The sequence below is a fragment of the Salmo salar genome, chromosome ssa16 (assembly GCF_905237065.1).
Source record: "Salmo salar chromosome ssa16, Ssal_v3.1, whole genome shotgun sequence".
Lineage (NCBI taxonomy): Eukaryota > Metazoa > Chordata > Actinopteri > Salmoniformes > Salmonidae > Salmo > Salmo salar.
The window spans coordinates 67,915,477-67,943,346 of NC_059457.1; the positions used below are offsets into that span (position 1 = coordinate 67,915,477).

At 42.8% G+C, this 27,870-nt stretch overlaps 2 protein-coding genes across 3 annotated transcripts in view; one reads left to right on the top strand and one right to left on the bottom strand.

The window, feature by feature from the left end:
* LOC106574444 (pinopsin) lies at positions 1-27,779 on the top strand. Its single transcript, XM_014150342.2, has 4 exons — positions 1-926; positions 20,432-20,757; positions 22,687-22,920; positions 25,494-27,779. The coding sequence occupies exons 1-4, from the start codon at positions 557-559 to the stop codon at positions 25,836-25,838; spliced, it is 1,275 nt and encodes a 424-aa protein (XP_014005817.1). The 5' UTR covers positions 1-556; the 3' UTR covers positions 25,839-27,779.
* Positions 23,172-27,870, bottom strand: part of LOC106574443 (beta-galactoside alpha-2,6-sialyltransferase 2) — a 48,851-nt gene continuing 44,152 nt past the window's right edge. For both annotated transcript variants that reach the window (XM_045697630.1, XM_014150341.2), the window contains exon 6: positions 23,172-25,230. In XM_045697630.1, the coding sequence (XP_045553586.1) occupies positions 24,983-25,230 (248 nt within the window). In that variant the 3' untranslated portion in view covers positions 23,172-24,982. The remainder of the gene's footprint in view (positions 25,231-27,870) is intronic.

A 27,870-nucleotide genomic window follows, 5' to 3' on the forward strand; every position in this document is an offset into this window, starting at 1 on the left:
CGCGCTCAGTCTATGCATTCTAATCTGAATGTGGTGGAGATATGAGAAGAGAAGTGCCATTGGATTGCATTCGTCTGTGCCATAGCTTTTGTAGAGAGACAGGCCAACTAAATTCACCTTATAATAATAGTCGTATTATAAGGCTTCGAACAGTTTTATTTTACGCAAGTTTGGATTAATCTGGATTGATCGGATATTAGTGACTATTATTGTTGATTGTTATCCTTTTATCATTATTATTTCTATTTGCATTATACATTATTTTCAACTCCAAATTGCCACACCATAATTGTCTACTACAGTTTCCAAGCGGAATGAGCCTGTTTTGCACCTCCTGAGGATACAAGGCTTGAGTCTGGATTCATGTTCGGAAAAATGAAGTTTAAGTTTTTTTTACGGTGGGCTCTATACGACCACCTCTATCCTACAACTCCGTCGGCAGTTGATATTTCCAATTGAAAACGTGATGCTGTAGCCTATTGTAGTTAATTGACGGTAGAAATATTATAATTGTATCTCCATGTGAGACATTCTCGAATGTGGATCACTGAAAACGATGTATACCGAGGTGGCTAATTTAAACTTCAGCTCTAACGGAAGCATCGACGATCCACTGAGCTCACTGGATCAAGAATGGAACGAGCCCCCAGCGAAAAGACTGTCTCGGACGGGACACCATGTGATGTCCGTCTTCCTTGGATCTATTATGGTTTTTGGTTTCATCAATAACCTGGTGGTATTGATCCTATTTATTAAGTTCAAAACTCTGCGGACTCCGGTGAACATGCTTTTGCTGAACATCAGCGTGAGTGACATGCTGGTGTGCCTCTGTGGCACCACGCTCAGCTTCGCCTCCAGTCTACACGCGCGCTGGTTGTACGGGAAGCACGGGTGCATGTGGTACGGCTTCGCCAACTCTTGTTTCGGTGAGTTTAGTAAACTGTTACGTAACAAAATATTCACCAAAGTAACTATATGTGTTTCTCACAATTACACCATCAAAGCCTCGATGCCTCACCAATGCGTTTAAAGAAATCATTGTGCCAAATAGTAGATTCATTTTATCAACCTGCTAATAATCAGAATCAGCTGCGCTAGGACGTTTAACTCTCCAGGAACCGGGTTGGAGAGTCCAGAACTAGGGACTGTCTGTCTATAGGTCATTTTATCAGATAATGTTGCCGATGAAAGGTGTAGTGTGGGGTACATAGATTACATTATTGGAGCGAAGTGATGGACTTCCACTTTCAGATCTCCCACGTGCCACCATGACTGGGTTAGCCCACTATTGTTCCTGATGTCACACACAGCAGAATTGTTTTATGGATAGTGTGTTGTCAGCAGTTACATCTGTGCCCCACAGACAGTTTAATTGTGACTCATCTGACGTGTGAAATCATTGCTTCTGTACTCTCACTGCCAAGCAGAACAGAAAGAGAGGGAGAGAAATATAGAGACCCATTCTGTCAGCGTGATGATGTTAGTTATCTCACTGTACTTTAGAGATATCTTCAATGAATCTGTCTAGACCCAGATATTGGACGCGTTAGGTCTGTTTTGCTATGCAGTGTGTGTGAAATTGTTTAGTGGAATGGAAGTGGATTCAGGGGGCGGCTATAGGCTACAGATGTAGGATCTTAATTTGATCACCCTTTTGTAGCAGGACATTTTCTTAAAATTCAGGTTTTAAAAATGCTTCTAAAGTTTGTCATTTCCACTATACATTTTGAGACTTGATTTGCCCCTACAAAAAAAGTATATTATTTATAATCCAAATCAAATGCATTGTATAGGTTGTGTACACATATTTTGCAGACGTTAGGGTGCAGTGAAATGTTTATGTTTCTAGCTCTGACAGTGCAGTAATACCTAACAATACATACAGTTGAAGTCGGAAGTTTACATACACCTTAGCCAAATACATTTAAACCCAGTTTTTCACAATTCCTGACATTTAACCCTAGTAAAAATCCCCTGTTTTAGGTCAGTTAGGATCCCCACTTTATTTTAAGAATGTGAAATGCCAGAATAATAGTAGAGCAAATGATTTATTTCAGCTTTTATTTCTTTCATCACATTCCCAGTGGGTCAGAAGTTTACATGCACTCAATTAGTATTTGGTAGCATTGCCTTTAAATTGTTTAACTTGGGTCAAACGTTTCAGGTAGCCTTCCACAAGCTTCCCACAATAAGTTGGGTGAATTTTGGCCCATTCCTCCTGACAGAGCTGGTGTAACTGAGTCAGGTTTGTAGGCCTCCTTGCACTCACACGCTTTTTCAGTTCTGCCCAGAAATGTTCTATAGGATTGAGGTCAGGGCTTTGTGATGGCCACTCCAATACCTTGACTTTGTGTCCTTAAGCCATTTTGCCACAACTTTGAAGTATGCTTGGGGTCATCGTCCATTTGGAAGACCCATTTGCGACCAAGCTTCAACTTCCTGACTGATGTCTTGAGATGTTGCTTCAATATATCCACGTAATTTTCCCTCCCTCATGATGCCATCTATTTTGTGAAGTGCACCAGTCCCTCCTGCAGCAAAGCACCCCTGCAACATGATGCTTCCACCCCCGTGCTTCACGGTTGGGATGGTGTTCTTCGGCTTGCAAGCCTCCCCCCTTTTCCTCCAAACATAACAATGGTCATTATGGCCAAACAGTTCTATTTTTGTTTCATCAGACCAGAGGACATTTCTCCAAAAAGCACGATCTTTGTCCCAATGTGCAGTTGCAAAATGTAGTCTGGCTTTTTTATGGCGGTTTTGGAGCAGTGGCTTCTTCCTTGCTGAGCGACCTTTCAGGTTATGTCGATATAGGACTCGTTTTACTGTGGATATAGATACTTTTGCACCCGTTTCCTCCAGTATCTTCACAAGGTCCTTTGCCGTTGTTCTGGGATTGATTTTCACTTTTCGCACCAAAGTACGTTCATCTCTAGAAGACAGAATGTGTCTCCTCCCTGAGCGGTATGACGGCAGCATGGTTCCATGCTGTTTATACTTGCGTACTATGGTTTGTACAGATGAACGTGGTACCTTCAGGCGTTTGGAAATTGCTCCCAAGGATGAACCAAACTTGTGGAGGTCTACAATTGTTTTTCTGAGGTCTTGGCTGATTTCTTTTGATTTTCCCATGATGTCAAGCAAAGAGGCACTGCGTTTGAAGGAAGGCCTTGAAATACATCCACAGGTACACCTCCAATTGACTCAAATTATGTCAATTAGCCTATCCGAAGCTTCCAAAGCCATGACATGATTTTCTGGAATTTTCCAAGCTGTTTAAAGGCACAGTCAACTAGTGTATGTAAACTTCTGACCCACTGGAATTGTGATACAGTGAATTATAAGTGAAATAATCTGTCTGTAAACAATTGTGGGAAAAATTACTTGTCATGCACAAAGTAGATGTCCTAACCAACTTGACAAAACTATAGTTTGTTAACAAGAAATTTTATGGAGTGGTTGAAAAATGTGTTTTAACGACTTCAACCTAAGTGTATGTAAACTTCCAACTTCAACTGTACATAATCCACAAAAAATCGAAATAAAGAAATTAAGAAAGAACTATCAGAACGAGCAATGTCCATGTCCGGAACATAAATATATATATGTATATAATGGTGTGTATGGACAGTATATGAGTAGAAAAGGTGTGTACAGCAGTAGTTATATGATGAGCCTTGACTAGAATACAGTATATACATATGAAGTGGGGCTCACTGTAAATCAAATGGAGATGAAAGATCAGCAGGAGGAATGGGGATTCACACACTTTCAAAAGGTGGGCTTTGAATATCGTTATTATCATTCAATATAATTGAATATCAAAAAGGACAAATGCATAAGGTTGCCCTGTTGCTTCAAATGCCATTCTGTTACTTCTCCTAATTGCCCCAAGAGGTTTTTCCACCAAAGCTTTCCACAAAAGGTGCACTCATGAGTGGGAATTGAGGAGTGCAGGCCAGGATTTTAATATCATTATCATTTAATTATCATTGAATAACAAAACAGGAGAATGCATAACCATGTCCTGTTCCTTAAAATGCCAATCTGTTATATCTTCTAACGACCCTAAGATTATATTATTCCACCACTGTTCTACAACCTGCTATATTGCCCTTTACCACAAAAACGTTGAACAAATTGTCTCAGCAATAAGTCTGCCAAGGCCTCTTTGCAGCTGTAGTCAAGAGTACAACACTGAGGCGACATGTGTGCCCATGCACACGAGGCTAATTCAGGAGACAGTTTGTAGTTTTTATCCCCTCTTATATCAGGAACTGGTGGCGAAAAGTTTGATTAAACGATTCAGAGACTAAAACCAATAAATCATAATTTTAAAAAGAGCTAATCGATATACAATCCCAAACTCAGCGGCTCTTCTTGCACGCTATATTTCCCTATGTCGGAGCATTGCGAACTGTAGGTTGTGATTTTTGACCTGTTTACTTGTACATTGAACAATACAGCAACTTTTCAGCATGTTTTGTTATTTCTGTACAACATAACATCTACTACGAATTTGGCTCTTTTACAACTGGGGGGGGCGATGGATGTGGTCAAGGAGAACTCCTTCAATATCTTCAATATCTACTCGGAGTATCTCTGCCTTCTAGAATACCTCTCCTCCTCTGTTTATGGTTGGTAAGAAGGTCAGTCTGTTCATGGGATAGCAGAGCACTGAGCCCAGCACCAACTATGCCATAGCCCTGCCTGGCTGTTGGCTTGCTAGGCTACCCTCTGCAGTTGTTAGATAGAGAAGAAGTCTTCTGTGCCTTTGTGTCAACATGATAGTGTTGCACCAATTCTTTTCAGTAATATCAACTGTTGGAGTAATTGTGTCTTATTTTCTGAGCTGATTATTTAGCAAGCAGCTAATGAGCACACCATTTCAAACAATGTGTTAACTGTTTATGACAACCGTTTATTACAGATCTACAAACTAGAAATGAACAGTTTATAAAATACTTCTAAACCCTTATAAATAACCCCTGGTGGGAAGGGTGGGCAACAACACATCCACCACCCTGACCCTCAACCTGGGGGCCCCTCGGGGGTGCATGCTTAGTCCCCTCCTGTACTCCCTGTTCACCCATGACTGCGTGGCCACACACAACTCCAACACCATTATTAAGTTTGCAGTCAACATGATAGTGGTAGACCTGATCACCGACGACAATGAGCCAGCCTATTTGGAGGAGGTCAGAGAGCTGGCAGTGTGGTGCCAGGACTACAACCTCTCCCTCAACGTCAGCAAGACAAAGCAGCTGATTGTGGACTACAGGACTACAGAAATGGAGGGGAGAGCACACCCAATTCACATCAACGGGGCTGAAGTGGAGTGGGTCGAGTGCTTCAAGTTCCTTGGTGTCCACATCACAAAGGACCTATCGTGGTCCAAACACACCAGCACAGTTGTGAAGACGGTACGACAATGCCTCTTCCCTCTCAGGATGCTGAAAAGATTTAGCATGGGTCTTCAGATCCTCAAAAAGTTCTACAGCTGCACCATTGAGAGCATATTGACTGGCTGAATCACCGCTTGCTATGGCAACTGCTTGGCATCCGACCGTAAGGCGCTACAGAGTGTACATCACTGGGGCAGATCTCCCTGCCATCCAGGATCTCTATACCAGGCTGTGTCAAAGACTCCAGCCACCCATGTCATAGACTGGTTTCTCTGCTACCGCAAGGCAAGCGGTACCGGAGCGCCAAGTCTGGGACCAAAAGGCTCCTGAACAGCTTCTACTCCCAAGCCATATGACTACTGAACAGTTAATCAAATGGCTACCCAGACTATCTGCATTGATCCCCTTTTGATCAGTCTATAATTTTAATGGTAGGTTTATTTGAACAGTGAGAGACAGAATAACAACAAAAAAATCCAGAAAAACGCATGTCAAAAATGTTCTTGTAGTTGGCCACCAGGTTTGCACACATCTCAGGAGGGATTTTGTCCCACTCCTCTTTGCAGATCTTCTCCAAGTCATTAAGGTTTCGAGGCTGACGTTTGGCAACTCGAACCTTCAGCTCCCTCCACAGATTTTCTATGGGATTAAGGTCTGGAGACTGGCTAGGCCACTCCAGGTCCTTAATGTGCTTCTTTTTGAGCCACTCCTTTGTTGCCTTGAACGTGTGTTTTGGGTCATTGTCATGCTGGAATACCCATCCATGACCCATTTTAAATGCCCTGGCTGAGGGAAGGAGGTTCTCACCCAAGATTTGACGGTACATGGCCCCGTCCATCATCCCTTTGAAGTTGTCCTGTCCCCTTAGCAGAAAAACACCCCCAAAGCATAATGTTTCCACCTCCATGTTTGACGGTGGGGATGGTGTTCTTGGGGTCATAGGCAGCATTCCTCCTCCTCCAAACACGGCGAGTTGAGATGATGCCAAAGAGCTCCATTTTGGTCACATCTGACCACAACACTTTCACCCAGTTATCCTCTGAATCATTCAGATGTTCATTGGCAAACTTCAGACGGGCATGTATATGTGCTTTCTTGAGCAAGGGGACCTTGAGGGCGCTGCAGGATTTCAGTCCTTCACGGCGTAGTGTGTTACCAATTGTTTTCTTGGTGACTATGGTCCCAGCTGCCTTGAGATCATTGACAAGATCCTCCCGTGTAGTTCGGGGCTGATTCCTCACCGTTCTCATGATCATTGCAACTCCACGAGGTGAGATCTTGCATGGAGCCCCATGCCGAGGGAGATTGACAGTTCTTTTGTGTTTCTTCCATTTGCGAATAATCGCACCAACTGTTGTCACCTTCTCACCAAGCTGCTTGGCGATGGTCTTGTAGCCATTCCAGCCTTGTGTAGGTCTACAATCTTGTCCCTGACATCCTTGGAGAGCTCTTTGGTCTTGGCCATGGTGGAGAGTTTGGAATCTGATTGATTGATTGCTTCTGTGGACAGGTGTCTTTTATACAGGTAACAAACTGAGATTAGGAGCACTCCCTTTAAGAGCGTGCTCCTAATCTCAGCTCGTTACCTGTATAAAACACACCTGGGAGCCAGAAATCTTTCTGATTGAGAGGGGGTCAAATACTTATTTCCCTCATTAAAATGCAAATCAATTTATAATGTTTTTGACATGCATTTTTCTGGATTTTGTTGTTGTTATTCTGTCTCTCACTGTTCAAATAAACCTACCATTAAAATTATAGACTGATCATTTCTTTGTCATTGGGCAAACGTACAAAATCAGCAGGGGATCAAATACTTTTTTCCCTCACTGTATGCTCACACACACACACACACACACACACACACACACACACACATATTGATGCCTCACACATAAGCACACTTTTACACTCTTTACATATGCTGCTGCTACTCTGTTTATTATCTATCCTGATTGCCTAGTCACTTTTACCCCAACCTACATGTACATAGCACCTCAATTACCTCATACCCCTGCACATTGACTCAGTTTTTTTATTATTTTTATTTCACCGTTATTTAACCAGGTAGGCCAGTTGAGAACAAGTTCTCATTTACAACTGTGACCTGGTCAAGATAAAGCAAAGCAGTTACATATGGAATAAACAAACGTACAGTCAATAACACAATAGAAAAAATCTTTATACAGTGCGTGCAAATGAGGTAAGATTAGGGAGGTAAGGCAATAAATAGGCCGTAGTGGCGAAGTAATTACAATTTAGCAATTCAACACTGGAGTGATAGATGTGCAGAAGATGAATGTGCAAGTAGAGATACTGGGGTGCAAAGGAGCAAAAAAACAATATGGGGATGAGATAGTTGGATGGGCTATTTACAGATGGGCTATGTACAGGTGCAATAATCTGTGAATTGCTCTGACCAGGAGATATGAGTCTCCAGCTTCAGGAATTTTTGCAATTCGTTCCAGTCATTGGAAGCAGAGAACTGGAAGAAAAGGCGGCCGAAGGAGGAATTGGCTTTGGGGGTGACTAGTGAAATATACCTGCTGGAGCGCGTGCTACGGGTGGCTGCTGCTATGGTGACCAGTGAGCTGAGATAAGGCAGGGCTTTACCTAGCAAAGACTTATAGATGACCTGGAGCCAGTGGGTTTGGCGACGAATATGAAGCGAGGGCCAGCCAACGAGAGCATACAGGTCGCAGTGGTGAGTAGTATATGGGGCTTTGGTGACTGCACCCAATTTTCTGAGTAGAGTGTTTGAGGCTATTTTGTAAATGACATTGCCGAAGTCATCGCCAAAGTCAAGGATCAGTACCAGTACTCCTTGTAAATAGCCTCATTATTGTTATTTTATTGTGTTACTATTTCCTTTTCTTTGGTGCAAATGTATTACTTTTTAACCCTGCATTGTTGGGAAAGGGCTTGTAAGTAAGCATTTGACGGTAAAGTCTACACCCGTAGAAAAAAAGGGTTCCAAAAAGGTTATTTGGCTGTCCCCATAGGAGAACCCTTTCTGGTTCCAGGTAGAACTCTTTTGGGTTCCATGTAGAACCCTCTGTGGAAAGTGTTTGTCACGACTTCTACTGAAGTTGATGCCCCTCCTTGTTCGGGTGGTGTTCGGCGGTCGACGTCACCGGCCTTCTAGCCACCATTGATCAGTTTCCATTGGTTTTGTCTGGTCTCTTTACACACCTGTTTCATATCCCAGTAATTACATGTTGTGTATTTAACCCTCTGATTCCCCTCATTTCTCTGTCGGTGATTGTTTGTTTGTTATGTACGTGTTGTTTCTGTATCGGTGTGCGACGGGTTATTGTTTTACCCGGATTCTTTTCTACGTTGGTTTTGGAAATAAATATTCCATTTTTAAACCACTCTGTTTTCTCCTGCGCCTGACTTCCCTGCCACCTACATACACGGACTATGACAGTGTTCTACATAGGGCTGGGCGATAAATCAATATCAATAATTATCTAGGTAATTACTTCCCTCAATGACAATATAAAAACGTTGAGATTAATTTTCGATAATGTCGATGTAGAATAATTAGGTACAGCAGTCCATTTCACCACTGTGATGCAGCAAGAAAGTGCGGAGAAGTGACAATATGCACGTGGAGAGGTATACGCCCACTAAAAACCACTTAGCACCTCGAGTGATGGAGTAGCCACTGTTAACCACGAAAATGAGTGATGTAGGCAAAAACAGTGGCAGTGATAGCCATGGAGAAGGAGCGGCTTCCAACGAAGAAATTATTGATTAAAAAAGGGTTAAACTGTTTCAGCTATTTGGAAGTGGTTTGGCTTTTTCAAGTCCGACAAAGAGCAGAGCAATGTTCGGTGCAAATTGACAGGTGGCTACCAAGTCTGGTAATACGACAAACCTTTTTCACCATCTGAAGCAAAATCACTCTTTGGAACATGCAGAAAATTTGACTTTGCGCCACGGTATTGATAAACACCCCTCAAGCACCACCAAATCTAGGGATGTTTGCCCGAAACAGTCAACACTGACAGCGTTTATACCTACGAGCAAACATCGGAAAGACACAAAGACATCACAAATGCTATTATGCATTGCATTGCTAAGGACATGCTACCAATTAGCACAATCGAAAGGGAAGGTTTCAAGAGGCTTATCAATTTAATTGACGCCAGGTACGTGCTACTTGGCCGCAAACATTTCTCACACCACACTGCCTAAACTCTATGCCGAGTTTAGGGAAAAAGTTGAGGAACAGCTCAAGACAGATTTTATTGGTGGAAAAAGAAGTTGCTCAAAAAGAACCAAACCTACCCCAGCACAAGTTGGTGACAGAGTCGCCTACCAGGTGGGGATCACGTCAAAAGATGGTGCAAAGAGTACTGGAGCAGTAGAAAGCCATTTCACAGGTCTTGTCCAGTGACAAGAAGACCCGGCACTTAGCTCCCACCTACACAGATATACCGTAATTTCCGGACTATAAGCCGCAACTTTTTTCCCAGGCTTTGAACGTCGCTTAAACAATGACGCGGCTAATATATGGATTTTTCCCGCTTTCAAATGTTTTTTTCCAAAAAAACATTCTGTGACGTGCTCAGTTTTTTTGGCGGCATGAAGCTTTCATTAGACCAATGAAATTGCCGAACGGGTTAAGGTCAAACAACTATTTTTGTTTACTGTTTAGATTAAATCGAGCGCTCTCAAACTTCCCATCATTCTGATTACGGTAGTCATTTTGTCACCCTGATTCCTGGGGGTACAAGAAAGTATTTGCAGCCACTCGACATCAGTGTAAATCGTGCATTTAAGGTGGCGCTCCGTGTTCAGCGGGAGGCTTGGATGACAAGTGGGGAGAAATCCTTCACTAAAACGGGCCGCATGCGAAGAGCAACTTATGGTCAAGTCTGCCAGTGGGTCCTGACAGAGTGGAGCATTGTCAAAAAATCCACTATCATCAACGGGTTTCGAAAGGCTGGACTGCTGCATGTTGAAGAGGGCTCAGCGGGGGATTTGCCTCCGGATGAAAGTGACGAGAGCGACAATGAAAACGATCCAATATCGGATGAAGCAATTCTGAGGCTATTCAACTCCCACACCGAAGGAGATGGTTTCAGTGCACAGGAGGAGGAAGATGGTGACCAATGACTTTCTTGGTAGGCTACTGTTTACTGCAAATTTTTTATTTTTTGTTACAAGCCGTGTTTCGTTAAAGCCTATTTATTTTTGTTACAAGCCGTGTTTCGTTAGAGCCTATTTATTTTTGTTACAAGCCGTGCTTCGTTAAAGCCTGTGTAAAGTTCATTTGTTTCAATGTACCGGTAGGCACCTGCGGCTTATAGACATGTGCGGCTTATTTATGTTCAAAATAATATATTTTTTTAAATTCAGTGGGTGCGGCTTATATTCAGGTGCACTTAATAGTCCGGAAATTACGGTAGATGTTCTTGAGTCCATCAACCAGGCATTGACCCCACTCCTAGAATTCACAGATGCTCTGTCTGGCGAGTCTTATGTCAGTGTGTTTTACCTGAAGCCAGTACTACACCTGTTCAATACAATGTGTGCCTATGTGTGAGTGTGTGTGTGTATGGCATCAATATGCATGTGTGTGTGTGTTTTGTGTGTGTGAGCATATGTAGTGTGTGTGTGTGTGTGTGTGTGTGTGTGTGTGTGTTGGAATGTCAGTGCAGCATGTGTGCATAGAGCCAGTGCAAGAAAAAGGGGATCAATGCAGATAGTCTGGGTAGCCATTGATGAACTGTTCAGTAGTCTTATGGCTTGGGAGTAGAAGCTGTTCAGGAGCCTTTTGGTCCCAGACTTGGCACTCCGGTACCGCTTGCCTTGCGGTAGCAGAGAAACCAGTCTATGACATGGGTGGCTGGAGTCTTTGACACAGCCTGGTATAGAAACAGAGCTCACCCAAACCATCAAAACGATAGTCATGGACTATCTGAATGAGAAATATGATGACTTCCTGGACTTATCCTTGTTGGTCGACCCTCGGTTTAAAACACATTACATCAAAGAGAAGGTGGGCCACATAAAAGCAAGAGCTGTCTCAGAGATGGTCAATGAGGGACATGAAAACCCAAGCCCAGCACAGGGAGACGTTGCTGCTGCTTCATCACAACTGCCAGCTAAAAAGAGAAAGTCACTGGGCAGTTTTTTCAAAAAGCCATGCTCCACCACCACAGGTCTTACTGAAATCCAGCTGGTAGAAAAGGAACTCAGCTGCTACCTTCAGTCTCCTGATGCTGACAGTGAAACTAAATCCACTGGACTGGTGGAAGATCCACCCCCAAAAAACTTTTCCGAAGTCATCCACCTGGCAAAGCGCTACCTGTGGATTCCTGCGACCAGCTCCCCCTCAGAGCGGGTTTTTAGCACAGGTGGCAACATAGTGACCTGCCATAGGGCAGCTTTAAAACCAAATAAAATGGGATTTTGATTTGAATATGAGTATTTGAGAAGGGTTACACTACTGCAATTTGGATTATACCAATGCTTCCCTCTATTGGAGCATAGTAGTGCTGATGTCAAATTGTAGACAGACTTGTCTTTCTTGCTTGTAACTTGTAAGACAACACCTACTTCAACTCTGATGTGCCATTAGGCTAACAGTTATAATGCATATTGACTTGCACTATTTGTTTTTTCATTTTTTATTTCTTGCTCATGACTTGTAAAGGTTTACAAGTTCAAATGTTATTTGTGAGTTCTACTTCTGACAAATAAATAAGAAACATTAAAAGCCTTGGGTTTGTTCAGGAATTCTTGAGTCTGAAGCAGATATGACCCTTTTTAAACATTATTTGATTAATATCGTGATAATTATCGTTATCAAATGAAGAAAAAAATATATATCGTGATAATGTATTTGCCATATCGCCCAGCCCTAGTTCTACATGGAATTCAAAAGGGTTCTACCTGGAACCAAAAAGGGTTCTTCAAAGGGCTCTCATATGGGGACAGGCGAATAAACCTTTTAGGTTCTAGATAGCACCTTTTTTTCCTACAGTTGTTTTATTGGGCACATGTGACAAATAAAATGTGATTTTGATTTGAATGAGTATTTGAGAAGGGTTACGCTACTGCAATTTGGATTATACCAAATGCTTCCCTCTATTGGAGCATAGTAGTGTTCATGTCAAATTGATTTGTTCATTTAATAGGGTGCAGTACATGGTGTTCCAGAATCCAGGATCTCCAAACCACATTCATTTCACACCCTGTCCTTTTAGTGGACAAAATGTACCCAATATAGGTGTGAGTTTTCCAGAACAGCGGCCCATTCCACAATGACACAGTGAAGGGGACAGACATTTTTCTCACCTACAAGTCCATATACTCCTCCCCTGGCAAAAAAACTGCCATCCAGCCCCCTCTCCACTGGCTGTCACTATTGGACCACCAAGGTGACCTCAACCTCCGAGATGGAATCTGCAGGATGGCGTGTGAACTGTGAATGGCATTGAAATACCAAGACATTTCTCCCTCTGTGAGTCACCCCACACCGAGCACAAAGTCAGCCCCACCCACTCTCTCCATCCATTCCCTGATTCTCAATAGTGCTCAGGGCTTAGCTTAACTCATCCGCAGGTTGTGGGTGGTGGGATACCATAGAAATAAACTTACTAGAACCGGCATCTCCGTTGAAGTCAATCTACCATGATGGGTGGACCAGCGGCCACAAAGTAAAGCAGGAAGAGTAATTATATTATATTTCTATGTGCCATACTGTGCGCAGTTGAAACCCTCTGCAGAAGACGTGCACACAAACTGCACTGCAGTGGTCAGTAATATGCTTTTAGTTAGAAGATCAATATAGATGTAGGAACTTTACTTTGAGCAAAGTGGACGCACCTTGCATTTTCATATAATATCATGTTCAATACTTTAGACTTTTTGTGGCTACTACTGTTGAATAATTAACAGATGTCCTGGGCCTCTGAAGCATCTTGGGTAGTTAAATTAAGAGAGGTTTCCATGCAAAGTCATTATGCCCTTGGCAGATAGCGACGTAATGGGTTACAGCTGTTGAGTGGGGTCCTCGTTCCAAACCTGGCCTCCCGACCATCCGCTACCCAGCAGTACCTAAAATGGAGGTCTGAAGCAAAAACTGTTCCCGAACATCTACTCTTCTCCAAAAATAGACTACAACCGCAAACTTGTAGGTCTATTCTCCAAAAAAACAGCCTCCAAACAGAAGAAGGGATCCACAAACATCTGCACAACCATAGACATTTCTCTTTATCTGGAATGTGGCTTTCTTTTTCTCCTGTGCTCAAGCGTGGCAGGGCCCAAATCTCTGTTCAGAGAGTAATCTGGAGGGGCGCTGATAGACATTATTAAAAAAGAGCTTTGAAGATTAGAACATGCTGTGAGGAGAGGACAATCTTCTGGAGTGTAGGAAGAACTCTCACAGAAATGAACTAACATGGGATGGAGATGGTGGGAGATTGGGATTGAGATTACACAAATCATTATGGTTCAAAGCACGGCGTAATAACTGCTTTAGATTTAAACCCAAAGTGACTGTATGTACGTAGAATGACATACAAGTGTAGAACGATGTACGTGCGTAGAAGGAAGTATGTACACTACAAAATGACTCTCTGGATCAACCCCAACATTTTTTACAAGTAAATGAGTTAGGTTCTCTCAATTGAAAAAAGTACATTTGTTAAAACCAGATATATGATTCAATGCCAACCGTTATATTTGATTAATAAAAAACCTAGATTTCAAGTTGCAACCTATTTCTTTCAACACTCAACTTACTTTTCCCCTTTGGTTAAACCTAATAAATAACATAACTACTAATATACCACAAGATTTTACCAAGTTGATTTTTCACTTTGGAATTAACTAATAAGATTTTCTGCAATTGGGTTTCAAACAATTAAATATATTTCCCGGTAGTCAAGATACTGTATTAAGTTGGTTCCATAACTCAAAACACTTTCTTTAAATAATACTTTTTTTAACCAAATTGTGACCCTTTCTTTAGTATCACAGTACGTACACAGATATCATTTAAGATTTAGTGCTGGCAGTAAACATATAATCATAAAAAAACAAAATACACACGGGTGGCCAAAAATAACCAATCGAAAGCCACGTCCCACAATAGGCCACACACCCAACTCTTCTGATAGGCTGCCGCTACTACATTGCACCCACCGCTATGCAATGCAAATGTCCATGAAGTATTGAAAGCAATTTAGAAGCTTTCCTTCAATAAAAAAATAACATAAACTGTCAAATTTGGCTAGAGCTGGCCGTCTGGCCAAACTGAGCAATCGGGGGGAGAAGGGCCTTGGTCAGGTAGGGGACCAGGAACCAGATGGTCACTCTGACAGAGATCTAGAATTCCTCTGTGGAGATGGGAGAACCTGAAGGACAACTTTGTCTGCAGCACTCCACCAATCAGACCTTTATGGTAGAGTGACCAGCCAGAAGCCACTCCTCAGTAAAAGGCACATGACAGCCCGTTTGGATTTTTCCAAAAGCCACCTAAAGACTCTCAGACCATGAGAAACAATATTCTCTGAGCTGATGAAACCAAGATTGAACTCTTTGGCCTGAATGCCAAGTGTCACGTCTGGAAACCTGGCACCATCCCTACGGTGACGCATTGTGGTGGAAGCATCGTGCTGTGGTGATGTTCTTCAGCGGCAGGGACTGGGAGACTAGTCAGGATCGAGGGAAAGATGAACGAAGCAAAGTACAGAGAGATCCTTGATGAAAACCTGCTCCAGAGCGCTCCGGACCTCAGACTGGGGCGAAGGTTCACCTTCCAACAGGACAATGACCCTAAGCACACAGCCAAGACATCACAGGAGTGGCATCGGGACAAGTCTCAGAATGTCCTTGAGTGGCCCAGCAAGAGTTTGAACCCGATCTAACATCTTTGGAAAGACCTGAAAATAGCCGTGCAGCAAAGCTCCCCATCCAACCTGACAGAGCTTGAGAGGATCTGCAGAGAAGAATGGGAGAAACTCCCCAAATACAGGTGTGCCAAGCTTGTAGCATCATACCCAAGAAGACTTGAGGCTGTAATCACTGCCAAAGGTGCTTCAACAAAGTACTGAGTAAAGGGTCTAAATACTTATGTAAATGTGATATTTCAGTTTTTTTATTTTATAAATTAGCAACAAAACAAATGACCTGTTTTTGCTTTGTCATTATGGGGTATTGTGTGCAGATTGATGAGAGAAAAAAACAATGTAATCAATTTTAGAAGAAGGCTGTAACGTAACAAAATGTGGAAGAAGTCAAGGGGTCTGAAGGCACTGTATGTCCTTTGTGACTCCATACATCTAATTGAATTATAAATTAAGAATGTATGTAATGCCCACTGATATATGTATCACATATATTCAGTCTGTGTGAGTTACTGGATGCTCTCATACATACTATAGTTTGGTAAGTTATCGGTATTGGTTCAATATTTCTTGTTGATCTATTTATAGAAAATAATAATGTTGAGATATTTACATTCTGATACATGTGAGAAAATGTAATTACTCTGTAAGGGCGACTCGGAGGTTGATGAGATACCAAATAAAAAAATGAAAGGGCAAATGAAATGATGAAAACCTTGGGAAATTCATAATGTATAATTTGGCAGGGGGGTTTCTCAAGAGGGAAAATGTTGCTATATATACAATCAGGGACTCTTATGAGATTTCTAGATGGAATTCAATATGGAATATTGGCATATGAGAAACCTGGGCATGATAAACGGACCATGGTCTGAGTCTGACTGTCTTTCTAGTCTCTTGGCGGAGGGAAGAGGGTTAAATGACATGGATGAACTCGGCCGCTTCCTCATCTGCACTGACAGGTCGGCTCCCCTAGGGGTCAACCAGAGGGAAGAGCCAATCACTGGCCTTGCTGCTGTTGCGTCTTTTCCGCCCTCTGGTCCTCGAAGGAGGGAGTGTGATTGTGCCTTGCACTGATTGAGTCAAAGAAATGTAACTGGGGAGCGGAGCCGAGTAGATTGAATATCCAACCTGTAATGACAGGCATGCAGCATGTGCCCACTGTTGCGAACTACAGAGCTTAGCCAGGCTGTTTCTGAATTACACACCGCTTTCTCACCCCTCGATAAATTTGTGGACTTATGTTGAAAGATTACAAGTCGGGGCTCAGAGGTCCTTATTAAAGCAACAGCCTCAGCAGCTTCCTACAGCAACATTTTCAGTTGCAGCAGCATTTTATATAATAATAATACATTGTATGTGTGACTTTCAAGATACCTAGGGACACTTACAGAGTAAAACATAAAATAGCCAAAAGAAACACGACAATACTAAAAGCAAAGTGCGTTACAACAAAGGCGCATGGCACCCCAACAGCAATAACAACGTCAAGCTCATGAAGGCAGTTCAAATCGAGAGGCTACTTGAACGACCTCTGTAACCCGATAGGTAGAAAAAAATAAAAAGAGCTAGACGGTTTAAAACGCTATAGGCTGCTAGTCTGAAAATGTTGTTTTTGAAGATTAGGATGGAGTCCGGATCGGGGAGTTCAGGGGTGAGAGAGTTCCATAGAGTGAAGGCGCAATCCCCCATGAAGCGTAGTCTGGTGAGGGGGGTGACCCGTAAGCCTGAGTCAGAGGATGGAAGGCTGCGGTTGGGGGTGTACATGTGTAGCATGTCAGAGAGACAGGAAGGAGCCAAGCCATGCAAGGATTTGTAAGGTGCGAATTTTGAGCTTCAGAAAGTTTGAGTTTCTCCAACGATTTTCTTTATTTCAAACAGCTGATGCGTGATGGTGGGGGGAGGTCAGAGGTAGGTTTGGATTGAACATAGATTTGTGTGTCATCAGCGTAACAGTGGAATTGGAGACCATGTTGGGGGATGATTTGGCCAAGGGGTATATGTAGATAATGAATACTGTCGATATAAACACCTGGCTTCCCAGTTACCGCTCCAAAAACAAATTATAGAACCTAGATAAACTGTATGGTTAATCTTCCACAATATACAAGCAAAATGTATATTTCTATTCAATGACTTCAACTTTAAGACCTATACATTGACATAACATTACCATTATAATATTCAATTGTCCAACACAATTATCCATTTCTCAAAATGTATGGCCATATTCCACACCATAGAATTCTAATTAAATATTTTTTCTATTACCTAGAATTATAATTAACATTTTTTTTTTCTGTTACCTAGAATTATGAGTGACAATTATTTCTATTAACATAATATATTACATGAATATGAATTGTTGGGCCTGGGGGTTATGTGTGAAGAGCCTGAAGACAGAGAGAGTTGATTAAGATGGGTGGGCATGCTACTGCATGTAGAGAGGAGTCAGTTTGGGCTGATTACTGTCCTCTTGGCAGGACAGGGTAACCGTGACAGGGGGTTTGTTACTCATCTCTGTGTGTGTGTGTGTGTGTGTGTGTGTGTGTGTGTGTGTGTGTGTGTGTGTGTGTGTGTGTGTGTGTCTTCATTATACAGGGGGCTGGAGGACCACAGGGGGTTCCTGTTTGGGCTCTGTAAAGAGTTGTCATTAGCATAGACAGGTTATGTAACTGATGGAGAAAGCAAACGTTCACAGCCGGGAGAGCATCGTGTGACATTTTCCATTGTGTGATCCACTGTAGGAAAAGCACTGGCACATCCGAGTTGCCTTTTTACAGGTGTCTGGAAATAATTTGATTATATCTCAGAAGAAAAGAAAGATCCACACACTGCTATGACCAGTACCACTTCAGTTTATCCATTGTGTGATTCACTGGAATCGGTTCTGGGTAGGATGGAATACAGAATACCACTAGCTGTTGTGACAGATAATGGACCTACGTTATTGGTGGCAGTGATAGGAGTATCAGTAAGGATTTAGAGGGATTTTGACACTTCAGTTGCTCAACTTTGGGTTTTGATTAAGCCATATGTACATGTTTTGGTACCCTTCTCCAGATCTGTGCCTTAACACAATCCTGTCTCAGAACTCTACGGACAATTCCTTCGACCTCATGTCTTGGTTTCTGCTCTGACATGCACTGTCAACTGTAGGACCTTATAGACAGGTGTGTGCCTTTCCAAATCATGCCCAATCAATTGAATTTACCACAAGTGGACTCCAAGTTGTAGAAACATCTCAAGGATGATCAATGGAAACAGGATGTACCTGAGCTTAATTTTGAGTCTCATAGCAAAGGGTCTGAATACTTATGTAAATAAGGTAAGACATTTGCCAAATTGTCTAAAAACCTGTTTTCGCTTTGTCATTGTGGGGTATTGTGTGTAGATTGAGGGAAAAACATAATTTAATCCATTTTAGAATAAGGCTGTAACATAACAAAATGTGGAAAAGGGGAAGGTGTCTTAATACTTTCCAAATGCACTGTAGGTTTAAACTTTAGAACTATAAAGGAAGTTATTATCATGTAAGTGTTTTATAAGTATTTATATTAGTATTTATTTACTCTTTACAAGTATTTATATTTGTAGAAGACTTTGCAGGTTTGAGACATGTAACATCAATCAAATGTATTTATAAAGCCCTTTTTACATCACCTGATGTCACAAAGTGCTGTACAGAAACCCAGCCTAATACCCCAAACAGCAAGCAATGCAGATGTTGAAGCACGGTGGCTAGGAAAAACTCCCTAGAAAGGCCGGAACCTAGGAAGAAACCTAGAGAGGAACCAGGCTCTGAGGGGTGGCCAGACCTCTTCTGGCTGTGCCGGGTGGAGATTATAACAGAACATGGCCAAGATGTTCAAGCGTTCATAGATGACCAGCAGGGTCAGATAATAATAATCACAGTAGTTGTAGAGGGTGCAACAGGTCAGCACCTCAGGAGTAAATGTCAGTTGGCTTTTCATAGCTGAGCATTCAGAGTTAGAGACAGCAGGTGCGGTAGAGAGAAAGTCCAAAACAGGAGGTCCAGGACAAGGTAGCACGTCCAGTGAACAGGTCAGGGTTCCATAGCCGCAGGCAGAACAGTTGAAACTGGCGCAGCAGCATGACCACGTGTACTGGGGACAGCAAGGAGTCATCAGGCCAGGTAGTCCTGAGGCATGGTCCTAGGGCTCAGGTCCTCCGAGAGAAAGAGAGAGAGAGAGAGAGAGAAAAAGAGAGTGAATTAGAGGGAGCATACTTAAATTCACACAGGACACCGGATAAGACAGGAGAAATACTCCAGATATAACAGCGTGACCCTAGCCCCCCGACACAAACTATTGCAACATAAATACTGGTGGTTGAGATCGTTTGCAAATGCACATACAGTACAAGCATCACATGATATTGCCCTTGAAGTGATAAGATATGTTTGGGGTTTTTAAGTGGCTAAATTAAAGTATTACCCGGTAAAACTTGCTATCTAGAACCCAAAATGGTTCTTCGGCTCTCCCCATAGGATAACCCTTTTTGATTCCAGGTAGAACCCTTTTGGGTTCCATGTAAAACCCTTTCCACAGAGAGTTCTACACAGAACCCAAAAGAGTTCTGCCTGGAACCAAAAAGGGTTCCTGTTGGAATCTTTTTTTCTAAGAGTGTAGAAATCCAGTATAGAGGACCATATGCATATGATTACTGGACTTATCACTCCTAGATGATAACATAATACACTGCACAACTTCTCACAGATCCCACTGGACTTAGACTACTGAAGGCAGTTAGCTTTCAAAATGTAACTAAAACATACAGTACTGTTTTCATAATTGCAGAAGCTGCAATATTCTTCTTCATTGCTGTAATGCACACTGGGATGTGTTCATGGGGCTGCTTAAAATAGCCGTATAAAATAGGGAATTTCGTATGTTCCCCCTTCAAAGGTGATCGTTTACTTGGGTGTTAAGGCTCAGTTTAGAAAAGCCAAACAGAACGCATGCAGTTAGTCTGTTTTAAAGGGTAGCCTGCCAGTGCACCATAATCTGTCTCAGTGACTGTCTCGCAATAATCCATGTAATGGGTAATCACGGTATACCACCATCCCTCTTGTTCTCTCTCGGTCTGTCTCTCATTCTCTCTCCACCTCCCTCTCTTTCTCTATCCATCTCTCAGGAATTGTGTCGCTAATCTCGCTGGCCTTCCTCTCCTATGACCGCTACAGCACCTTAACCGTGTACAACAAGCGGGCCCCCGACTACCGCAAGCCTCTGCTGGCCGTGGCGGGCTCCTGGCTCTACTCCCTGTTCTGGACAGTGCCCCCCCTGCTGGGCTGGAGTAGTTACGGCCTGGAGGGGGCCGGGACCAGCTGCTCAGTCACCTGGACATCCCAGACTCCCCAATCTCACTCCTACATCATCTGCCTGTTCATCTTCTGTCTGGGGCTGCCTGTGCTGGTCATGGTCTACTGCTATGGGAGGCTGCTCTACGCTGTCAAACAGGTGGGCTGTCTCACCTGTCCACATGTGTTCAAATGAAAAATGGCTGGAAATCAATCAAACACACCATGCAATGTTTAGCCTACACATATTCTGTTTATTCGCGACTCTTCACGCAAACTTCTTATTCTGAAAGCTGTAATCATCTACCTGTGAAGAAGTGATCTGTAGAAGTGGTAGGTGTTAACAGTACTTACAACCAACATGGATGGTTGGATTTGCCAGTGCACGTGTGCGATTTCATCAATAAAACATCATTAGAAGTGAGGCTTGAACAGAAGGGATAGGAACCAGAGGAGAGTCAAGTTTACTCATGCAAGCCCCAGATCAGCATGTTGGGTCAGGGTCTGAACCTGCTGATAAACCACTGATAATCAGAATGACTTGCAGCATTAAAACTGTCAGTTATTGGGTAGAATGCTGAAGCGCTGTCTAGTGATATCTCACCCTCCTAGTCAGCGTTATCTGGTGTCTCCACCCTCCCGTGTTTAAGTAAAAATGTGTTTGACATACATTAAGATAGTGAACCCAGCTACCCCCGCAAAGTCAATGTATTACTGATTACTAGCACTGTCACCACCGAATTATAGAGGACTAAGCACCGCGAGTAAGTAGCCTTGCACAAGCGAGCCAAAACAGCTCTCCTGTTTCTGTAGCATGAGGCAGCTTGATGTACATCTCCCTGACAGGACGCTAGTCTATCGCAGGGCCTTGCCTCCAATCGATCTCCTTCATGCTGAGTGCCAAGCAGAGACACACCGAGTACCATTTTTACTGTCTTTGGAATGACTCAGCCGGGGATCAAACTCTCAACCTTCCAATCTCAGGGCAGAAACTCTAACCAATAGAACACTGAGTTGGTAGCAGCTACCATCCATTGTTAGGCTGCCATTCAAGTGTCTAATTGCACATACTACCACAGTGGTGATCCTGCAGTTTAACTGCCAAATCACACTTGCATGTTCACAGTCATGTATTTATAGAACAGCTAATGGGCTATCTGCCCACAATATGAATAACATAATGCTGCATCTATACATGTATATATAGAGACGTAATATGCACTCAGTACTACTCCTTCATATGGACTTCCTGTAGAAAGATGCCCTGTCTTCAGTGGTCTGTAGACTGAGATGCATGGAAAGGAAGTTGGTGGTTACAGATTGGTAGGGTTGAGAGAAGAGTGTGCACAAAGAGAGAAACTGAACACTACTTTTACATGATTAAGACTGTGTTCATTGGACAGATGGAGTATCCTTTTTTTTTTTTTAAACACTTGCTTCCATTTCCTCCACTGCAATTAAGACTGATATCCAATTAAGAAAACATCTTGTGACTAGATAATTAGGCAGTTGCCTAGTGCCTGTTTTTTTCTCAGCTGGGATGAATCTTAAGGCTACATGTGTTTCAGAATACTCAGATCAGACAGGTCTGGCCTGGTAATGAGATTGGAAGTGTTTTCCACTTGCGTGACTAAAGCGTAGCCCCGTTAGAATACTTTTTAAAAAGCGCTCTGCCTTCCTGGAAGTTCAAACAATAACTGACGTGATAGGATAGGTAAAGGTAGTGAACTGGAAACCCTGCTTCACTCATCCAGTCAGGTCATTTAATAGCCTATTTTAAAGACAATTAGGGAAGGAAGGGAAAGTCTTTATTAAAATAATTGAAATAGTGATTAGCCTATTACAAGGAAGGATTGTTTTTTAAGTATTGGTGATAAGTATGACACCGATTAGCCTATGTCAAGGAGGCTTTTATATAAAATTCAAATGTAAACATTGATTAGCCTAAGCAGTGAAGGAAGGAAATTACACTTCTCCAAGTATTGGAACAAGACCTTGTATGTCCTTCTACATCCTATGTGATTGGCCTCTCAGGACATACATTCATATACATTTGTGCACAACTTTACGTATGATAATTTCCTCTCAGGTGGGGCGGATCCGTAAGTCAGCGGCGCGGCGGAGAGAGTTCCACATCCTGTTCATGGTGATCACTACAGTGGTGTGTTACCTGCTCTGCTGGATGCCGTACGGCGTGATCGCTATGATGGCCACCTTTGGACACCCGGGCCTTATCACCCCCATCTTGACTGTGGTGCCCTCCATCATGGCTAAGAGTAGCACCGTCATCAACCCCCTCATCTATATACTCATGAACAAACAGGTGAGCAGAACCTAAACCAAAAGTGTCCTCTACTCACCTCCTCTCCTTCGTTACGTTGATGTGAAAGACGTGACCAGATGAAAGCCAATGAGGAGCTTCCACCATTATTTCGTCCACTGGTCAAGTATGTTTCAATCAAAGGGAGGAGACGAGCAGGTAATATGTTTTTAAGCAATTGAGATACAGCCCTTGCCTCTTGAATTGTGGGATATGTAGTTAAACAGCTAGTTACACAAGGGTGAACTCACAAGGCAAGTACGATATCTTTATTCACAACAGTTTAAGTATAAAACAATGGAAAAGAAATACAAATTTTAGACAAACTAACAAATTATGTTCAGTTCAAACTGATTCTGGCTATAGAAAATTCTGTAAAAACAGGATTTTTGTTTAAAGATCCCAAAAGGTGTCAATATTAGTGTTTACCCTCAGCAGTAGATCAGCCAACACTTGACATTTCTATTGCTGGGTTTTTGTGCATTCCATTCACAATGTACACAAACAAGTGAATCATCGTTAAGGACATTTTGTCCATTTATATTTCCAAGCTGAGGCCTCTGCTTTGCTTTTGTAGCGGTTAACTCTTAGACGACGTAGTGCTAACTAACAGTTAACTTCACACAGGGAACATTTTGCACAGTATCAAGTCTATATCACCATTACCAAAAGCCTTAGACCAGGAGCGCAGCGGTCTAAGGCCCTGCATCTCAGTGCATGAGGCGTCACTACAGTCCCTGGTTCAAATCCAGGCTGTATCACATCCGGCTGTGATTGGGAGTCCCATAGGGCGGCGCACACCAGGTTTGGCCGGGGTAGGCCGTCATTGTAAATAAGAATTTGTTCTTGACTGACTTGCCTAGTTAAAAGGTTAAAACATTTATTTAAAAACAATGTGCCTCAAACTATTCCTAGCTGCATTCATTGCATTACACTTGACCAGACTTCTATAGGCAAACAAACCACATTTACATTCTATTTACACAGTGTGGCTGTAGAATCATGTCAAGGCCAGGAAAAGTAACTGGTCAGTTTTACCATCTGGTATCGCGGTACAGTCATTTTAAATAGTGTACGTACGTCGAGGACATGAGAACACGGATAAGAAAGTTTGAGTTCCTTACTCACATACACGAGAGATCAGTGGTTAGGTTAAGACTGGTCCATACAAAAAAAAAAGAGAAAAGTGGTTGTTTTTCCTCATAGACCTACATACACTACTATGCCTGAATTGATCAAATAAGGTCTGCAATATTTTAAACCAAAAGGAACACATGCTTTTTGAACTGCATAAATTCAAACCGACCCTCTCAAGTAAACCCTTTACACTGCACGTTTTCAATTCTCTATTTCAATGCACCTCGTTGAATCAGCAATACATGCCTTTGACCGATGTTCAATATTTTAATCTATAGATCACTTTTCCACATTCATACACAGACCTCTCCCATGTACAACAGTATGTCACAAGAACGATACCTTAAAAAGATGACCCATCTCTCCAGTAGGAATACATCCCTGAAGGACTACTTCATTACACAATACAACATGATATTTCACATGCCCTAAACCCCCCCCCCCCTCCCCCCCCTCCTCCTTACAACAATGACAACTATTGCTATCCTAACCAGCAGGAACAGGCTGGTTTTTCATTTTCCCAGGCTCAGTGAAAACAAAATACATTTCTCTGCAGGCGTCACTTCAGAGTTCGGCCTTTAAACTATTTCACTTCTTTTAATGTTTAAAAACGGCTTGTGAATCAACTATCAGTTAAACACCCTGACAGTCTCTGGTCTCCGAACCGGATGGCCAGAGCAGCTTCAGTTGTTGACACTATCCAGTTCTCGAGCACGCTAGCTTAGCCTCTACAGCCTAAGATTGATTAGTATTGGCACCACTCTCCTCCTCTTCACTTTCATCCCGATTTGCGAGAGAGCAGTCCAGGTCAAAGGTTAAAACGCCAGATCGTGGCCCACAGACGACAGTGCTGACTCAACTTAGCTTCTTCAGTCGCTTGATTAGTATCGGCACGCTCAGTCTCTTGATGGCCATAGGAGGTCAAAGGTCAGGGCCCACAGTTGACCGCGCTGAACCCCGAGAGCGTGACCTTGCCCTTGGTTTTGAGGTCGTGTTGGGAGGCGCTGTTCATCCTCTGGACCAGTAGCTTCTCAAAGAGCAGGGGATGGTATGCCCCAAGGGTGCAGGCAGCGTCGTAGTGGTGCTCGTGGTAGTGGCACAGGTCTGTCTGACGCAGAGAGGGGATGTACTCATAGACATGGACCTCCTCGCACAGCGACATCATCAGGACGATGCCTGGAATTAAAACAGGGCATATATTAATTCATTACAGCAATCTATGGGTCAAAACATTTTAGGGCCAGTTTCCCCAGACAGACTAAAAATAATTTACCACGGAAATTCTCTGGAATCCGACCTTTAGTTTACATCTCTTTTTTTATGTTAGGAAATGTAATGTCTGAAGAAATGGGTTTACACTCTGGTGTTGAAAAACGGGGAGTGACTCACTCTGTGTCTGACACACACACACACACACACTCTTTGTCCCTCCCTTGCAGTTCTACAGGTGTTTCCTGATCCTGTTCCACTGCAAACGGCCCAGTTCTGAGAACGGCGTCTCCTCTATGCCTTCCAAGACCACCGTCATCCAGCTCAACCGCCGGGGCCACAGTAACAACGTAGCTGTCACACCCCAGCTCTCCACCGGCGCCAACCACCATCCCCACACGGTGGAGTGTAGCACTAACAACCGTGAAGTCACCACCCCCGTCTCCGAACAGACCAGCCCAGACACCAACCAAGAGATCACCTCCTGTGGACAGCCGCGTACCCCCCTCACTACCCCCCAAAGCCCCTCTCAACCCACCCCCCCTTTCCCCCACGTGACAAATGCTATCCAGTGATCCACTGTGTTATATGATAGCGTCACCACCGAGAACTCTACAGAGGATACGGTGTTATCCCTGGCATTTGTCATGTGGTGTCGCCCAAAAACAAACTGTCTACACAGTGATCTCTCATGTGGCGTCACGCAACAACTCTCCATAGTGATTTGTCATCATGAGAACGCCTTAGACTACCCATAAAATGATCCATCATGAGGCATTGTGTCAACAGAGAACTCTTCTATACAGTCAGTGACCTAATCCACAACGTTACCCAGACAGAGAAACATCAATATCTAACAAAGGGATCTATTCCACATCATCACCCCAGAAACTAAAACTGTGATCTATTATCTTATAGAACAGGGTGTCCCAAATGGCAGCCTGCGTGTGGATTTATTTGGCCCAGCAAGTTCATAGCAAAAGACTAATAATAATAATAATAATAATAAATTGGAATTTTCATTGTTGGACATAAGACTAAAAACACCATGAAATCAGCTCCAATTGATTTTAAGTTTTGAAATGATTATGCTTTAGATAATGTTATCCGTTTTGACTTGCTGTCAATTGGCAGTAATTATGGTTCTGGCCCCCTGCCCATCCGCTCAAAAACTAAAAATACGTCGGCCCGCGGCTGAATCTAGTTGATGATCCATGTTATAGGTGTGTCAACCGCCCCAACCCATCTAGATGGTCAGCTGTTACGTTGTTACTCAGTAAAGGTGTAGATATCTTCCTGTCAAGTCTTGCCGTGAGAACGCAACAGTGTGGTGCTGTTTACTTCAAAATAAAATCTGGGATTTTTCCTCAACTTCTGTTTTCATATTGTCACACGTGTTACGGTCGATAGACCCCAGAGTTGTGTTAAGACTGCAGCGGCTTTACACTGTTGTCATTACTGTTACAGTACCAAAAAGGCTGTTGTCACAACTGTTACAGTATGCGGTCATAACTGTGGCCATTTCCAATGAAGTGCAATAATAGACGGTTCATCTTCATTTGTTCTAAAGCATCTATGAAGCCTATGTGAATGATGTTGGTGAAGCGGAATGCTTTGTACCGCATCTGTGAGATCAAATCACCTTGGGCCTCATTTCTTTACTCGGTTTTTACATTACACTTCATATCATCCGTTCTTGAAACAATACGAAGGATAATCAATGTTTATACACATAACTAAGGGAGTAAAAATCACACACAACCACGTTCATTTCTAGATCGCACTAAGTTGCTAAATAAAATTTCTCACGCCTACTTCATGGGTATTAAAATCACTATATAGCTGTGGATTAACTATTTAAGATCATATCTGTGCGTAAGAACATTTTCTAGATGATGCACCTGGGTGAACTATGTAAAACTGGCTATTATTACACTGAACCGTTATTAAATGTATGACAATGTGAAGGGACTTCCCATTTCACTGCAGGGTGGGTAGGGTAATAAACCAGAAACAGCTGGAGAATTGTAACAGAAAGTGTGCATGTTTGCAACACTTGAAGCCATCATCCCATTGGGCAAAAGACATATCAATGTTCACTTGTCAGTTTGAAATGTTTAGTTATGACGATGTGGAAACAATGCTGATCCAACCAATATTTGCATGTTGGGATGACAGCCCGGCGTTGTATGAAAGCCACAACCTGTTAAAAGTGACCATCTTTCTGTGCCTGTAGTGTTGAGTCATGCAGTATCTGGCTTTGCATGTTAACATGTGCCTCAGTCTACAAGTCTAAATTATGTACATCGGTACCTACCAGATCCCAGCAGGCAGTCGTCAGCCTCGCACCCCACTGGGCTGCCACACAGTGGCTGCTTGTAGCCATCATACGGCACTTACTTGTCTTTATCCACATGACAAACTGAACAGCACTGCCTCTCACTGCCTAATAAACTGTAACCCAAAAACAGTTAAATAAATGGACTGCAACCCAAATAAAATCCTTCTGTGATTTATGGTCTGCCTCACTGAGTACTGCTGCTGGCAGTGGTGTGTGTGTGTGTGTGTGTGTGTGGTGGTGGCACAATAACGTGCTGAGGGTGACAC